This window comes from Lipophrys pholis (genome assembly GCF_963383615.2).
Source record: "Lipophrys pholis genome assembly, chromosome: 19".
Taxonomy (NCBI): domain Eukaryota; kingdom Metazoa; phylum Chordata; class Actinopteri; order Blenniiformes; family Blenniidae; genus Lipophrys; species Lipophrys pholis.
Genome location: NC_137647.1, coordinates 8055184 through 8073529, shown reverse-complemented (window position 1 = coordinate 8073529; position 18346 = coordinate 8055184). Strand labels below are relative to the sequence as shown.

General features: G+C 43.7%; 1 protein-coding gene across 1 annotated transcript; it reads right to left on the bottom strand.

Annotated features, from left to right (window-relative positions):
• Positions 1–1044: 1044 nt before the first annotated feature.
• Positions 1045–17392, bottom strand: srebf1 (sterol regulatory element binding transcription factor 1). The gene is made up of 20 exons (XM_080487667.1): positions 17341–17392; positions 17093–17244; positions 14174–14728; positions 12218–12396; positions 11689–11823; positions 11348–11566; positions 11116–11230; positions 10723–10880; positions 9842–10046; positions 9566–9750; positions 9127–9388; positions 8356–8522; positions 7787–7955; positions 6999–7107; positions 6732–6841; positions 5677–5809; positions 5290–5455; positions 4217–4432; positions 3426–3537; positions 1045–2740 (listed from the first exon to the last, which is right to left on the bottom strand). Exons 2-20 carry the CDS (start codon positions 17196–17198, stop codon positions 2520–2522), a joined length of 3522 nt encoding a protein of 1173 aa, XP_080343793.1. The 5' UTR covers positions 17199–17244; positions 17341–17392; the 3' UTR covers positions 1045–2519.
• Between the last annotated feature and the right edge of the window lie 954 nt (positions 17393–18346).

The window sequence follows — 18346 nt, the reverse complement described above, 5'->3', positions numbered from 1 at the left end:
ATTATTTAATGGTGTATATAAGTATTTGATGCTGTTTAAATGTAAGATGTGATGTACTAATATAATTGTGTATAGTATTTCCTAGAGATGTTTATTTTCTATAAAATGGAATATGTTATTGCTTATAAAATGTTATTAAAAGAATCCATTGATGAAAAAAATTACCTTTTTTGGGAATGTCACTTGTTTTAAGTGGGAGCATGCCGTTTTATTGATTTCAATGTCTATTTGTTTGGAACTGATGACACAGCATCACTTTGTTTGAAATGTTTTTTGTAACGCCAATGTTAAATATACCAGCACCTTTCAATGCTGCTACGACCGACGCCTGCTCTTTTGTCTTTCCTGTACATGCACTGACAATCACACACTGGAGACATAATTTAGACTTTTTTTTTTTTCTTTTTTATTGTATACATATGCAGAGTGGGGTTAAAATGTGCCATTCAAATTGTCACCAATTAAAGTAGCCATGATGAAAGTAGGAAAAACTAAATGGACCATAAAAAGAATCATTTCAAAGTGCCAAGTCTGAAATATATTAATATGGTAATCATTTGAATTAGAATAATAAATGCATACAACCATCTAAATTTATGCCAGTAGCTCTACAATAACCAGAACTTTACATTCGTTTCTCACGGAAATAGTTTAAAATTTAAAAAGACGAAACAACTCACAATATTGGCTATATTTAGATGGACGTTTTATAACTTTTTATGAGTCGACCCCTTAAATTTGACCCCAGTTCACACAGGCAGGGTAAACCTGAACGGGCTGCAGTCAATTTACCAGTTGACCTAAACGCTGAAGTCTGTGCATCCATCTTCTATACCTCTTTATCCAACTCGTGATTGCAGGATACTGGAGCTGATCCCAGCGGGCTGTGGGCGAATGGCCAGGGTCAACACCTGGGCAGGTGAAGAGAAAACCCCACACAGGAATAACAACACACACAAAGACCCCAACAGCACTCCAAGTGGGGAAACTCCCAAAAAGAAAAAAAGTGTCATTTGACCAGAAAGCATCACAGGAAGCACAATTCTCTTCTTTACAAAATGCTTTTAATATTTACACAGTAAAAGGATGAAACCGAAAAGGGAAGAGCCAAGAGGATGCAACCAGTTGGTTTTTTTCTTCCCCCCTACAGTTGTGTCACAATCAATTCAGTGCCACATCACAAACACATACAGGTCCTGGGACACACAGTCAGTTTGTGATTACCCATCTTTTTTTTTTACAGTTCTATTGAAATGCTCCTTGAACTTTTATGACTGAAATAGCAAGTTTTGCTGTTGATGTCGAAGCTACGAAGGTAAAGCAATGCGGAGATTCCCTCCAGGGTTTCTTTAGAAATGAACAGCCAATTGAAAATGCCTTACGTCATGTTGATTTAAGAGTCCATCCTTTTACAATTCCAAGATCAGATACTTTAATATCAGTGTTGCATACGTGTGCAACAGTGCTAAAGGTCAGCTGAGTTGGACACGTTGATAAAATGATATAAACACTCATCCGATAAGAGATCCAGTACAGTAACTAGAGAATCTGGGCCTGGCTGAAATTACCAAACAAAACAAAATTTGAGGGAAGAAAATAAGCACGTATTACTCCTGCTTGTGTAAAATACTGCTTAATTGAAATTCATACATATTATAAATACATCTTAAAATATGTACACAGCAAAAAACAAAAAAAACAAACAATCTCTATGAAAATAACTTCATAAAGACATATTTCTCATCTCATTGAAAACGGCCTTTCAGGCCTAGTGCAGATAGAGTCGCAGGGTTTGGGCAGTAGTTCACTTCGCTACAGATTATTTTTGAGGGAAGCATGATTTAAATGAACTTCAACTACCTGCAGTAAAGCTTCCCCGCGGTGCAGGACCATTCCAAGTTCGGTCGTTTGTCTCCCACGAAGGGAGACGCCTTGCTCTGCTGCGGGTGAGCGCAGCCTTCTAATCCTCCGAGTCCTCCTCTCAGGTGAAGGTGTGTCACAGATTGAGGGACCACGCAGTGAGAACTTGGGGCAAACGTATCTTTCATGCTTCTCACACTTCCAACTTGCACCAATCCACCAAATGCACGCTATGGCGCCTCTTTGTGGTCAAACTGCGGCACTGCAACTTCTTTCCACCCGGCGATTCGGCTTGTGGAGAGTCAAATTTGCTTCCTGCATGCTCAAAATAATCCGTAGCAACAAGAGTGCCAACTCTAGAAGTGCTTTCTGATGTGGGGCGGGGAGGAACAAGCCATGACGGGAATCCACTCTGATATGAATCGTTACAGTTTAACACATCTGTAATAAAGTAGCTGCACGCCAAAATGACACTGCATGTGTGTGTGTGTGTGTGTGTGTGTGTGTGTGTGTGTGTGTGTGTGTGTGTGTGTGTGTGTGTGTGTGTGTGTGTGTGAAGAAGCGTGTTCCGTTGTTGTTGTGTGCATTTTTATATGGCAAAGATGTTTCTATGTACAGGGTCCATGCACATCTCTTAGCCCCTCCCCTTTCCCTTCGCTCTAGCTGTTGGTGACGGTGGTGCCGCTGCCCAGTTTTATGATCATTTGCTGGCAGTCATGGAGGGTCCTCTTGTCCCCCAGCTTCTCCAGGGTGCGGGCCGCGTCCGCCAGCATGCCCACCCTCTGGCCCGGGGCCGACAGGAAGGAAGGAGGAAGGTAACGGCAAGCCAGCATTACCGCCTCTGCCTGCTCCCGCTGGCCGGGCCGCGTCTCGCACTCCTCTGCACACACACGCAAAGCGTTTTGTTACCGTGGTAGAACGGGGGAACTTTGGGATGACATCAGCAGCCGGCAGCCAATCAGAGCACAGCAGCATCTTGTGTAATTTACTGATGTGAAGCAGCAAGTCGATGCTGAAATAGGTTCACAATTCTAGCGGACGAGCTAGAAAAGCTGAGAGAACTGGCGTACACAGTTTAGTTTATCTAGAAGATCCAATTAATAGTGCCAGCGAAACAATGTCAGACGAGAATCGGATGGTTAATAAATCTGGAACTACACTAGAACTTCAACCAAAACAACCTCACAACTAATCACTTTTTCCCGATTCTCTTTCAATCATCAGGTCTGATGGTGTTGTAATAAATATCTAAGACATTAGTCTTCCATACAACTAAGATATTGTGTTCATTCAGGCCTAAAATTAGATAAAATAGAAGCTATTGTCAATAAACAATTAGCTGGTTGTCAATAAAAGGTGTAAAATAATTAGTGACTCGACACCTTCGATTGATGATAAGGCAATAGGCTGAGCCCCCTCAAAATCCAAAGAAATGGGTTTCTCTCTGCTAACAAAGATCAAACTGTAATCAGACTCAAAATATTAACAGAAGCTAATTAAACAAAGCCGCCAGCAGACAGACAGACTTGTTCTGGGTAGATCAGTAGCAGGATGCCTGCACACACCTGTCTTAGCTCCGGGCGTTGCTCTGCGTCGCAGCGAGCGATCCAGAAGCTGGTGTGTGCGGGTGGGACTGGCCCCCGCCATCAGCCTGGCGGTAGCTTCGTGAAGGAACAACTGGAGAGAAAACGGAGGGGAGAGGGAGATTAGAGGAGCGGGGGAGGAAGAGGAGGAACGGGAGCGAGTGATGATGACTCACACATAATGTTCGGCTCTACCTCAGAGAGACTTTGAAGCCTCGCGAACAACGCTGCTAAACACTTGCCTCAGGGGGTGTGCGAGTGTGTGTGTGTGTGTGTGTGTGTGTGTGTGTGTGTGTGTGTGTGTGTGTGTGTGTGTGTGTGTGTGTGTGTGTGTGTGTGTGTGTGTGTGTGTGTGTGTGTGTGTGTGTGTGTGTGTGTGTGTGAGAGAATGTTCAGATGCCTTCTAGCTCATTGCCAAAAAGAATTGCACCACGGACTGCCAGCAAATATGTGCACGCCAAGTGTTTGTGTGCTTATAAGCAGTATGCAGCCCTTAATGTGAGAGATTATGTGCAAGAGCTCTGTGCGTTCTTGTCATCTGAGGTATTTTGAAGCTGATTTATCAGGATGCATGCACAGTGTTGGCATTTAAAGACATTTCATTATGTGCCTACCAATAAAATTCACCACCACAGAATCTTAAGTCATTCCATAAGTTTGCTCCAGCTTATGCAGTGAATTTAGAATGGGGGAAAAAAAAAAAAGCATACACAAAAAAAAAATGTTCTCACATATTTAAAAAGACTACAAATGTCCCAAACTGTTCTACATACTCTTCGCATTGCTGGTCTGAAGGTGTGTGCCAGCTTGCGAAGGGAGCTGAGGTCTTGCTGGAAGCCCTGGAGCTCCGGCGGGGACGCCTGGAGGACCCCCGCTGCGCCGCTGCTGCCAGCTGACCCCGGCGCCGCGGGAGCGCTCCCTTGCTGCTGGAGACGCCAAACATTGGTCCTCATGACCAGCAGCAGGTCACACGACAGCAACTGGAGTACCTAAGGAAGCGAGGAACAAGTTTAGCCTTCCTGAGGCATAATGAGAGATTTCACCACCGTGAACACTGGCCTGGACAGAGAAACATGTGACAATGGGCTTTGGCTTAAGAGCTTTCAACAGATTTTAATTTGTTAATAGCAACGTAAACAACTACTGACCGTTATTCTGAAATATTCAGATGTTACTATTTTTTGCTGTGATTGCTATAGTGAACAAAAGAACTATTTCCGGGGGCTAATTTAGCCAAAAAGAAATTTCACACGCACTATTCTTACTTCTTTTAAGCAAGCTGCAGGGATGTGATGAAGAAAAACGTACTTCCTATTGATGACGAGTCATAGTCGCTTGATGCATGTGCAACAGTGTCTAGTGAGTCGGCATGGGAAATTCGCAGAAAAGAGAAACTTTTCCAAAACTTTAAAAGACTTTATTTCACCTCCCGTGTTGATTGCGAGTGTGTGTTCTGCTGTTCGTGGCCCAGCTCTGTGTTGCACTGCAGGTACATTGCACTCCGCTGAGACACACATGCAATGCAACTACAATGCACTGCAGCTCTGGCCGTAGACATGCACACACCGTGAGCAAACTATCCACCAGCATCACCATCTGCTGAATGCCAGAGGGGAGGACACTGCAGTATCACAGAGTGGAGAGTCTATGGGGGGGGGGGGATTTACTGTCTGGTAAAGTGTGTGGCGGTTTTTTACAATATTACACACATGTGTGGGCACATCTGCCACTTTCTATATGTTGATTTTCATGCAGATGTCATCCTCACAACACGGCCCTCATAGGATTACAAAGTTCGTCTTACGGGCACAAATCCGTGAGAACTTGCACTTCTGTGTGTGAGTACCTTGTCTAAACTGGAGCTGTGGCAGTGTGGTCCCAGGTTGAGGCTGTCTCGGAGCAGGGCGCTGGCCTTGTCACTGTAGCTCAGACTCAGCTGGCAGTTTTCTGGCTTGGACAGCAGAGCCCGCACTGCCCTGAATGTGTTGAGACACACTTTGGGCAGAAGACTCCTGACAGAGCGGGCGAGGTGAAAACAGACAGAGGACACAGGTTAAAGTGCTGGAGGTGTTTGCCTGTGTGTGTGTGTGTGTGTGTGTGTGTGTGTGTGTGTGTGTGTGTGTGTGTGTGTGTGTGTGTGTGTGTGTGTGCACCCGGCTTGGCATTAGCAGACCAACATCATGCAATGCGCCCTTAACCTGGCTGGAGAAGCTCCACAGTGTTGCAAACTCACTCTGCGTTCTGCAGACTGCGGGGAAGGTGCTCAACAGTCGGATACAGTCTCTCCGCGGCGGTGTCATCTCCTTGAAGCCAGTTGATGATCACCACGGCAACGGATGACCACCACTTGGAGTGAGGGTCACAGCCTGGAAAATTAGAGGAAAAACAATCAAAGGCCAGATACCCCCTCAAACGACCACGCTAATATTTAATTGCCAAATCTCGTGATTAACATGCATGACGGCGCACGCGTGCAGACAGCTGCTGTCTGTAGTTTGACCTCTGAATCAATCTGTTTCTCCCTCCTGGCACATTCACAACATGAGCAGAAAGAAAGCAGCCATTTTGACGACTCCCTGGCGAATGAAAAACTACTCCATTTAACACCGGGCAACGCAACACGCACATGCACACATCAACTTCCAACACTGTGAGAGCTACCTGAGGCTCTGCCAAGAAAAATCTCCTATTAAAACCCCTGCGCTGTCTCCCTTTCCTCCCTCTCCCTCCCACCTCTCAAGGTGATCACCAATTTGACAGTGCTGAAGATAGATGAAGCAATCTAGTGGATGCCACCCTAACCCCCCCCCCACCCCCATCCCTTCCCCATTTACTCAGATCAGTGATCAGTAAGGACAAAGCAAAATGCTCGGGAGTGGAAGTCAAGTGGAAATAAAGCAACTTGATCTTAATACTGAAAATGAACTTTGGCTCAAAGCTTCTTACATTTCTCACTCATTAAGAAATCAAACAGTCGGCGCAACCACACGGGGGTACGAAAAAACTGGGGAAAAAAACAAAATGCACTTCTCCCAGTGTCGAGTTCAAATTTAGACTTGAAAGCGCTCAAGCAACAAAAGTAGTTTTGATCAAGTCAGCCAGGTAAAAATTTAATTTCCACTTGGAATCCAAACCAGTAGAGCAAAGGACAGCGAACAGAATACTAAATGATCAGAAAAGTTGCCATTTTCATTTCCATCGGAACATGACGGCCCTCGACTTGCTAAAATGTGAAACAGACAAAGCAATTAAGCGCCAACAGAAAGGCCAGCTGCCATAGTGACCTACCAGTCACAGTAGCCATGTTGGAGCCAATAGCGAAGGACTGGGAAGTGGCACCAGCTGCATCTGAAGCACTGATCAACAGCTGGAGGTACTCCAGGGCATCGGCATACTCCCTGATGACACACACACACACACACACACACACACACACACAAATAGTGAGGATTATTTTGATGCCATGTCAACATACATTGTTGAGTTTGAAAACCACAATTTTTGTTCATGTAAGATTTCAGTTTTGTAGTTCAAAGGTGCTTCGGCTGCTCTTACCCCTCGCCCTGGCTCGGACATTTCTCCCCACGAGGCTGGGCGACACAGTACAGAGCTTTTTCTAGGAGGTGCTCTCTGAAGGCCTGAGTCACCTGAGCCAGTGGATCCACTGTAAGAGTACATATAAGCATTCAATGACACTTCGCATTCCATAATGTCTGTTGTGCATTATGGAAATACATCTGCACATGAAGTGTTTATCTTATTGAACGCTTTCTGTTTGTCCCGTTAACATGAACACTGAGTGAAGTCATCAGACCGATGTGCATGTTTATATGCACCAAGAATAGAATCAGATTTAGTCAGTGGATCAATCGCCTCATGCACATGACCCAATATCCAACTTTACCTGGAAGGCTGGGTAAAGGTAAACGGTAAAATCGTTGACAAGACTAATCAAGCATATGAAACTCAAAAATCTCCTTATTCAGTGTATAGTCACGTGACAATATTTTGTTGAAGTGCAATGTCTCAGCATCGTTCAATTGTGTGCTGACACAACCATTTCTCTCACAATTCCCCGCATTGGGTATCACGTTGTGTCATTAGGCAACAGGAATATACACAAAGCAATCCGACGTGCTGTTCACACAGACTCTGATCAGATCATAAATATGACCACACCACCTGCTCTGATCTCACCGTACTTTCAATTTGATACGGCAGATCTAATCAGATAGGAATGGTTACATATAACGTGATTCCAACTGGGTCAGAGTTGACTCAAATGACTTAAGGTCCATGTAACAGCAGCTAATGAAAGTGGATTTTCTTTTAAAGATACTGACCAGTGTTGCCCGCCTGGCTGTAGATGCTTTCTTTAGGCGTGCTGCGAATTGCCCAATCCCCATCGACAAAGAATCGGTGACCGAGTGGATGACAAAGCCACTGCATAGCCGGAGGCACGCTGCCGCTGGACGAGAGGCACGCTTGACGGGCACTGCTCAGGAACACACGCTGTCAGGTGGAAAGAAACAAAAAGGTTCACAACAGATTCCCTTGTTTCAGGGTCTTCAACAACATAGATGACAAATTAACCAAACTTAAGACTAAATATTTTGCATCTGTAACACACACACACACACACACACACACACACACACACACACACACACACACACACACACACACACACACACACACACACACACACACACACACACACACACACACACACACACACACACACACACACACACACACACACACACACACACACACACACACACACACACACACACACACACACACACACACACACACACACACACACACACACACACACACACAAGTTCTTTAGTCCGAGAGCTACCAAGCAAATGAGATACTGTGTTATGTGCAAACTAAATAGACCTACAGAAGTGAAATGTAGGATCCTTGGCATACTGGCTTTGACCCGCAGAGCTGCAGAGACGTAGACCTCAGCCAGGGAGGCCACGGGCAGACATGAGCCGGCACACTCTGCCAGGTTGACGGCACTTAAAGCCATGTGCACTGCTGACAAGTGGCTGCCATTCAGTTTACCTGTAAGTACAGATAGAAATCCAGAAAATGATTCTTAACATTCAAATATGACATTTTGCAGAGACCCACAGTCACACAATTATCACGGAGTTGATCTGATACCAATAACGTCAGACAGTTGAGTATTATAAAGCATTAACCTAAGCCAGCAGTCAATAATGGTAAAATGATCTTTGGTAATTATGCATTAAAACATAAAGAGCCAACATCAAGGCTGCGCTTGCCTATTGCCACAATCAGAGAAAGAAAGAAAAGAACAAAAAAATACAATAAAAACAAAAGAGAAGCCAAAAGCAAGTCATGTTACATTTAACAAGCACAGATTAAATAACGGATTTCATTTCTTATTTTGTCTTTTGGGAAATCAAACCTCCACCTTTGTGGAAGTTGATTCAAACTCACTGACAGCGGATCTTAAAAAGGTCAATCGTGCACTCTCTTACTAGCTGAAAAGCAAAGATTGTGACTTTGCAACAATATTCCAAAAGTTTTGTTGGTATTTAAGTTATGTTGTGCTTTATTCGTTCACTTACTTGCACTACCTTGTGTTATCCAGGCCTGCCAGGCTAAATTGATATAGAAATTGTATTTTTACAAAACCAACCTGTCATGTGAAGCTGATGCAGTCGGTGGTAAACCAAGGCAGCGTCACGGTTGCTCTTGCAGGCGTCCTCCTGCAGGGGGCGATCCGATCGCAAACCTCCGGCCTTGGCAGCCAGCCAGCGGCCCACCCAAAGGCGCTGCAGGCAGAATCTTAGTAAGGACCACAGAGCAGCACAAGCCAGGTCCAACTGGGAGGTGGGTAAAGGACGACCGAGAGCCTTTAGACAGGTCCACAGGTTGTGACTGGCCTGGGCAAAATCTCCCTGCAAAGTACAAAAAGATGAGAGAGAACTGATGAGGGGATCCTGGATAAGGTGCCGAGGAAGTGGCAGAAACGTGCATAAAATGCAATGGAGGTCTTTTTTATTTATTTGTTTTTTTTTATAAAAGGCGTATTACTTTTTAATGAGTGTGTAGCAAGTACAACCAAGCACACGTACTCTGGCTAGATCCAGGTCAGCCTGTTTGCGGTGCCTCCAGAACAAGACGGACGATCCAGAGTGGGGTCTGGTCACTGGCTCTCCATATACCAACAGTCGAATCAGAACCCCCGAAACCAGGACACCGTTCAGGAGCCACACCAGTATAGTTGGAAGCATCCAGTCCATCCAGCCCCATGAATCAGCTATGAATGACACACACACACACACACAGTCATTGAAGTGGAAACAAAAATCGATTTTCTTAAAATCACAAAATCTTATTTCATCGTCTACCTGCAATGTCGACTCCCAGGACATTCCTGCCGGCGTGATGGGTGGTGATGGCTGCAGAGCTGCCACCGGACGAGCAGAGCAGAGCAGCCAGAGGGTTGAGGGAGAGGAAGAGGAAGGTGAAGCCGCACAACGCCATGCGGGAACGGTCCAACATGCCGCCAGCACTGTCGCCTGCTGCCGGCTGCTCCGTCATGCCCACAGTTGGCTGGCAAATAGAAGAGAGTCCATGAAGATAGATTTGTTTTTGAAGAAGAATTTTTTTTTTTTTCCAGGCAACATCCTCAATCTGGCAGAAGACTAGGCAAAGAATGTAATTACATGTTTTTGTTTTCCAGATGCACCCATGATTGTTGTGTTTATCAGCACAACAAGGACTGCTTCGACTAAAAGACACATTGTTTATTTTCTCAGTCGTTTCAGAATGACGGCCACATTGCGGGAAAAGGTTTACTTGTCCTGGAAATCGTTTTTGGACTAGATCACTCGATTCCAATGCATCCGCCATTACTGAAGACAGCTCCCTGAGCTTTTACTTCTGACTGCTTCATGTTGGCGTGGACAAACAAAGAGTACAAGAAACAGGACAAAAAGAAAGCATTTGTCGTCTTTAAATAGAGACGATGCAAAATGTAGAGGGGATCCATTTCCATGGAAAAGTAGCACAATAATTAATTGCAGAGGCATAAATTGTTTCTTAACAATCAAGCAGCATAAAATTTTGTGTTCAAAATCTAAGTGATGAGGTTTACTGGGCTTTACCATGGACCTGTCCTGATCTTTAAACGTCCTGGGTTTTCTCTTCCGCCCTAGATTTACTGGCGTTACAAAAGGCGGCAAATAAACGACCACAGTTTGGCAGTTTAAATGTGGAAAGAGCCTACCTTGGTGTCCTCCCCCATTGGACTGTCAGGCTCTGAGTCACTGCCACAGTGCGAGAAGGAAGTCGGGGAGCCCACGTCAGAGGCTGGCGGAGTGGGCAGCTCGTTCTTCACCTCAGGTTGTGCATCAACCTCCATGGCAACCAGGTCCTTCAGCGACTCTGAAGTGAGAATGAAGGCCAGCGGAGGCAGTCAGAGGGTCAGTCCATGTTACAAAAGCAAAAGTGCTCTTAACTTTGCAATCCACTTCCTCGGAGGTAATAGAGGAGCCTCTTCACTATCGCAGAAGCTATCAAGACGGCTCGTCGCAAAAGAGCAAGTCAATAAATTACTTTCAAGGAATTGTGACATAAACAGACCAGAAACTGTTTTGGAAAACAGAAAAGAAGCCCGTACTGTTTTTCTGTGTTGCCATTTTAAGAGCTATGTTCTCCTGTTTGAGCTTCTGGTTCGACTGCTGCAGATAACGGATGTAGTCGATGGCCTTCCTCAGCACTGCAGACTTGTTGAGCTGAGAACAAATAGAGTATAACATAGAGCCACTTTTGTAGAGTAACAGTATCTGAGAAAACATGAAGTTGAAAAAGAAGCCGTCCTTTAAACCCAACTATAACAAACTCAGTCCTACCTTGGCTTCAGTGCCAGCCACCAAGTCTTTAAGCTCCACAATTTTATCATTGATTGAGGAGCGGTAGCGCTTCTCGATGGCATTGTGGGCCGTGCGCTTCTCGCCCTTGTAAGGTTGGACCGTCGGCTTACCGCTAATGGCAATGCGGTTGATGGGCAGCTTCTCAGTATCCATCATGACCGGTACTGTTGTGAGGATAGTGCCTGCGCCCATGAACGCCTGAGGACGTAAACAAAGTGGCTGTAAAGTGACAGTTGTGCATCTTAAATGTTACATTGTCTGAAATGCCAACAAACAAGTGAAGTGCTTTCTGTGACCTCAGCAGCGAGCAAGATCTGTACCTGAAGTGAAGTGCTCTGGACTGGGGTGCTGGTCGCCAGAGAGGAGGAGGCCACCGTCGTGACTATACAGGGGTCATGCTTCAGAGTGGTGAGCAGCAGAGACTCAGCCTTGATGAACTGGGGCTGCAGCAGCACCTGACAATCAAACAAGCCACAAAAGACAAATAAAAGATAAATGCGTGTTTAGTTTACAAGTACATGTTCATTCAGGCCCTGTTTACACAACAACGTTTCAAGTTACGTTTCGGGTGTCTGCTTAGATAACAACAGTGTTCGGAGCCACTAAAAATGCAACTTTAAAATGCAAATGTCCATGCACTCACCTTTGTGAATGTCTACACTACAGCATTGTTCTCTATGTATGTGTGGTTTCATTACAAAAGCAAACAACAGCACCCACAAGTGGCCCTATATAAAAAATGACATCACGAAACGGACATCGCCTTTCAAAACATTGCTGTGTAAACGCAAAACTTTTCTGAAACGAAAAACCAATACGGTTTTACGGGTCTGAGGCTCACACACTTACAGGTACTTGCTGTACGTGGTGGGAGGCGATGGTTTGAACTGGAGGACTTGTTGTTGTGGCCAGGATAGGAGAGGCGGTGGTCAGCCCTTGGAGCTGGGCCTGAATGGCGACGGGCTGAACAGCTGGAGGGGAGGAGGGCAAGCTGGTGGCAGGTGTGCTCACAGCGCTGGGGCTTACAGCTGGAGAACAGGGATCCCACAGAGACTTTGTCAGTTCAGCATGCATACCAAAGAAGTGTCCATCTAGTCCTCCATGCAACTGGCAAACAATCAAGGTTGATTATTCTATAAACAAAACATTTGTTTTTTATTCATTCATTTCAGGCATGTCACATTCCAAACATTTTGTGCAATCACATACATAACCAATATCCCTACGTATACACACATACACACACTTGATGATAATAAATAATTAAATTATATCTTGTGAAAATATAGTTATAAAATATATAATCTATGTTTAAGTATTCCCACACATACTTATCAACACACACCTCATATATCTGATTAACATGCCTGAAACTGGATAGGAAGAAGTAACCTTATCAAGTCCTACCCCTTGTCCAATAATTAATATTCATATTTTATAATTATCTTTCTGTATTAAGAATAGTTAGTATTATATATGCAAGTATAACGGTAAGAATGTTATCCAATATAGAAAACATATATATATATATATATATATACACACACATACAATCAAAAACGTAAACATTTTGGTTGATGCTGAACAACATTATTAAGACTGCTAAAATACCAAATATGCTATATTCACATACGAGTGCAGATTGTGATCTTGCTATATTGCTAAAGTTTCAGTTTCACTTATAACACCCCTTCCCAGAAGAATATTTGACTATTACGGCAAAACATTTTCACAAGACTGAACTGATAAGGTTTATCTAAAGCACCGTTTACGGGTTTGTAGGCAAATAGGTGAACAGTTATCTCTCGAGAAAAAGGTGATAGCATCATTCAGTGTGTCATTCTGCACTTCTTATCAGCTCCACCTCTGATTGCCACGGCTTTCAACTGTCTATACCAGGGTCTGTGAGTTTAATCAAGAACTAATGCAAGTTGTATGATTCCTGTACTTGTAGAGAAAATGCGGAACAAAAACTGAAAATTAAAATTTGCAAATGTTGCAGGTATAAATATATATAGTGCAGCATGAACTGAATAAATATTTAACGTATACAAGAAATGGCCTCCAGGCAAACAGTTTTCAAATAGCTTACAGGCTATAATGCTGCTAAGCAGCACCTATTAGATTACTACTTAGGCATGCAGTCAGCTGAGCTTGAATGAGATCGTGTCAGAGCTTTAGAAATGTAACACACACACAAAGAGCCATCGAAGTGGCCAACAGGAGCTGGAGACCGTGAGTCATGGAAGCGCAAATCTGCTCCAGTACCTTCATTTTGTAATCCATTCAGAAGTGGGAGATCTTGTCTTTTTTTGGATGTGACGTTACAAAAACTGGCATTGCTGAAATTTTGTGCATTTTAAACATATACCGAGTCATCCTCTTATTTTTAAATCATCACCAACAAATAAAAAATAAATAAATTGCTAAAAACTGCCAGGCCATATAAATATTAGATTAACTTTGTGTTAATTGCTAGCAGAAGGTTAAATAATATAAGAAATAAGAAAGAGCTGAGGAGTAAACTATCCTAACAAACAGCAATAAAAGACTCCCATACTGTTCACGTTTGGCTGACGTGAACAACAAGAAATTATTTTTTATTTCACTAAAATTCAAAAGACAACATCAAGCCCGTGTCGTCTCGCATTGTGTCGAAACGCTGTAAAATGAAAAACACACAATACCTCCAGAGAGCCTATATAAGAAACTTCCTGATATCTAAAAGAGGTAAATTCACTCTATGGTCTTTAAAATCCACTGTAGCACTAGAATGCACTGTCATTGATATAAAAGCGTGCTTACCTGTGAAGCTATTTTGGCTGGTATAGTTGGTCCGGGCCGGCGTTTGTGTCTGTGGTTGGGGCTGAGGTGGAGTCTGAGGTGCAGGGGAGGTGAATAGAGGCTGAGGCGAAGCGCTGAACGCTGGGCTCGGTCCTGGCGAGCTGTGAGGAGAAGCGGGCTGGGCCTGAGCAGGCGGGCTGATGAGGATGGGCTGGGGTTGCTCCACCTGGGGTAGCTTGAGGCCCTGAGCCTGCTGCGGCGACGCTGGCTGTTGCCTTGCGGGGGGATTTGGTACCTTGGCTAAAGGAGACTGTTGGAAAGTGGCAGGCTGGAAGGCCTTGTCTGGGGTAGAAGAGCTGCGTGTGATGGGAGGGCCAAGAAGTGCGTCGAGGTGGGGGCTACTGCTTAGAATGGAAGAGGAAGATGAAGACGGAGGTGTGGTAGTGGTGGCTGGCGGGGCTGTTGAGGTGATGGTTTGGGTCAAAGTGGGGATTTCTTGGGTAGGGCCTGTATATGAAGAGGCATCAAAGAGTCCTCCAAACTCCATATCCTGGTTGTTGATGAGCTGTAGCATGTCTGAAGAAGAAGAGAAATCAAAACGACCCTTGTTACAACTCCACCAGGAAATTCAAACACTGGATCAACACTGAAAAAATGACTTACTGCCTATTCAAATCCACATGTAAAAGCGAGGACTACCGTAGATGTCGAACCATAAGTTCTACTCACTTCTGGACAATATGAATACATCTTTATTTAAAAAAGAACCCCCAACAGGTTCCTGTTCCTGTTCTGCATTAATCAAATTATTATTATCCTTATGAGTGTTTTCTCCGATAACTGCAATCTTTCATCGAAGTGAATGAAATGATGTAACGTTTAAAATAAAACTATGGCAGTTGCGCAACACAAAAGTACAGTAATTACAGTAATTCCCATTGCCCTCGATCTCAGGCCGATTAAGGCAACCTAAAGAGACGAATTTAGGTCATACAATTCCCAGGTCTCCCATGTACATTGAGGTTAGGATCCTACAGAAATATTGGATTAAATTAAACATGCAAATTGTGTCTTACTAAAACAGAAATTAATTGATTTCTTATTCATGTTAGCATTAAATTTTCCACAGCAGATATTGTGGAAACTATAACTATACTATACGATTAAAAATTTGAGAGAATAATAAGCCACATTAACCTATGTGGGTTACAAAACTGTAAATGACGTATGTACCATATAAATGTACTGCAAATTCACTATCTAACAGAATACAACAAACAGAGAAATCGATTTTGGACATTTTCAAATGCATAAACAATAAAGTTAAATCGCATTTCAAACTGTACATCTTTAAGCACAGACTGAGAAAAACCATGAAGTGCATCTATAATAAAAAAAAACATATGAAAGCCATTGGTAGTGATATTAAGAGAATGATGTTTTTGTAGATATGAGCGAAATTGTAAAGACAAAGTTCCCACAATGGACAGGTCAGCACTGTGGGTCCCCGAGCATGACCCTTAACCCTCATCAGTCCCTCAGAGAGCCGAAATGTGGCTGCCCACCGCATCCTAGAAATAGGATGGATCAATGGAGGAAAACAAATTTCCCCTAGTGAATTAATATAGTGTGACTAATTAGTTAGTTTAATGTATTTCTTTGTAATATGCTGTGAATTGCCTCGTGTGAGTGGTGCTATACAAATGAATTTGCCTTGAGCTGATTTGACAAATAAAACATTCAAAATAGATAATGTCACATCACTGATGCGTTAATGTGCTCTTTTAAAGGCAAGTATTTTATGAAAGCAAATAATCTAAGGTATTTTAATTGCTTGTTGCATCAGATAGGTTACTTTGGAGCGCTGTTGTGTCTGCAGAGGAGGCAGCAGCCTGGTTTAGTAAACCAGTGTTGTGCATGAGGTGATCGCTCTGGGCCAATCACAGCGCGTCCAGGAGACTTGCTATGCCGATCAGCCCAAGACGGGGGAAAGAGAGGGAGAGCTGTCTGTAGCTTCACATGAGGTTACCATGGGGCGCCATCACCCAGGGTTACTGTCGGTCAAATTCAAGGAGGCCAAGGTAGTGTGCGCGCACACACACACACACGCCGCTGCAGGATGTGCACATCAAGGAATACCGTTTACACGCTTTCTACTCCCATGATTCCAGGAGAATTACAGAAAGCGTCGCTGATGTTGAAATAATTACTTTTGCTTTGTTTCACAGGTGCAGTGACCGATGGGCACGTTGAAAGAGGCAGTGATCGTGTTGCAAACATGACATAGATTTACTGAAAATTAATTTACAATGTAAGCTTTGCAATGATCGCTGTGGGAAAATAGGTCACTTGCAGGCACAGTAATATAATAAAGTAATAAGTATGCAACGTCTCTTTGTTTGTTTTTTCTGTTAATTGGCGTAAAAACGGTGTATTTAGTGAAGTGGAGTGGTCAACTGAGGCAGTGTGAACTCAACGCAGAGGAATGAACTGTAGTAACCTGTGTGTGAGTGTGTGTGTGTGTGTGTGTGTGTGTAGCACGCGGTGGAGGGGGCGGGGCGCGCGCACCTCACATTTAGCACCTGTTAGCTTAGCCACCGCTCTAATAATTACTTAATTATTACGAATAATATCACTCTGGAAAATTACTCACGTTGTGTAAGAATATGCGCTAACGACAATGACGAAGACTACTCATTATTCTAAAACAGCGCCGGTCGCTTAACAGTTAATATTAGCTGATCATGCTAGTAACTGCTGACGAAAGACCCATTCGGGATTATAAAAACCTTATAAACTGATAAATACAGATGTTGTTCAGTGTGCTAAGTCAAACTTTATGTATGAATGTTGGTTTTAAAGCACGGAATGAGCGTAAAAGTGAGCCGTGGAGTCGTGAGTGACAGTGTTGTTGGTAGCTGTTGTGGCTTATTGTCTTACCATCAATGTCGCTTAAGAGCGCCGTGTCGATGTCGCTGGGATCATGAAGCGACAGTGTTGGATCCAGATTGTCCAACGAAGGATCGTCAAAAGACAGGCTGTTCATTTTCACTCCTCTGTGCGCCTTCTCCGATGTAGATTTGACTGGCTGTCTGATTCGAGAAAAAATAAGAAGACCTACCCAGGTCGCTACATTGGACAAAAGTGCTGGATCCCCCAAAGCTCGACTGGAACACACAAAAACTGACCTGTAACTTTTTGTAACCGATGTTGTGAACAACTTAACTATCCACTCCTGCCCCCATGATCGTCAGGGGAAACTTGTCAAACCCGAGCCAAATACTGGAGCTCATTCAGTACTAACATGCTTACGGTGGTAGCCGGAGAAACCCTTTACACATGCGGTGATTGACAGCTCCACCAGCCAATCATTGCCTCGGAGCTCTATTTCCCATGTCGCTGTTGTTTTGGTTGTTTCACAAAAGACGTCACAACGTGTGTGACAACAACAGAGGAATTTGTCAACTGTAAAGGTAACATTATAGATGGTAGCTCACCCGGTAACGCACAGTTTTAAGAATAATGTGTATTTATTTCGCATGATTCCGTATTGACGTTGAGACAGCGTGGACGTGTATATCGTGGGCTTGCCCCCATTAGCCAATCGGAAATGAGTGGGCGGGACCAACTGTCAAGCATGTTTGTTCGACTGGAACGCGTGACTCCTCCTGTAGAACCAGCGGAATTGTCCAACCAGAAGCCTGGAAACCGAGTGGGGTGATCTGACGTCACTTCAGTGAGTGCTGGGATTACGTCATGTGCTTCTCTGCTGAAGAGTGAGAGCTGCAACTCTATAAACTGCATATTCCGGAAAATACTATTAAAATTGAAACCATCAATTAATTGTGTGGATTCTGGGTTCAGATTTCAATCAAGCATTGTAAAGTGAGATTATACTCAATAATTTATTTATTTTTTTATTTTTTTAACTTAACTATTGGAACTTTAAATAACTCTTGTAAACTTTTCTTCTGATCAACTGTTAAAATAAATTATTATATCTTATCTGTAAACAAAAGGTAAGCTCCGCAATGCCTTGACAATAACAAAAAAAATAGGTCAATGACCGAGAGTAGAACTGCATAAGAGGAGAGAGGAGTAGCTCTGAAAAACCAGTAATGGGGAATTCTTGTTCAGGTGCATACCCTGTTTGGTCTGAGAACTCAGTCCTGCACAGTAATCCTCCAAAAATAA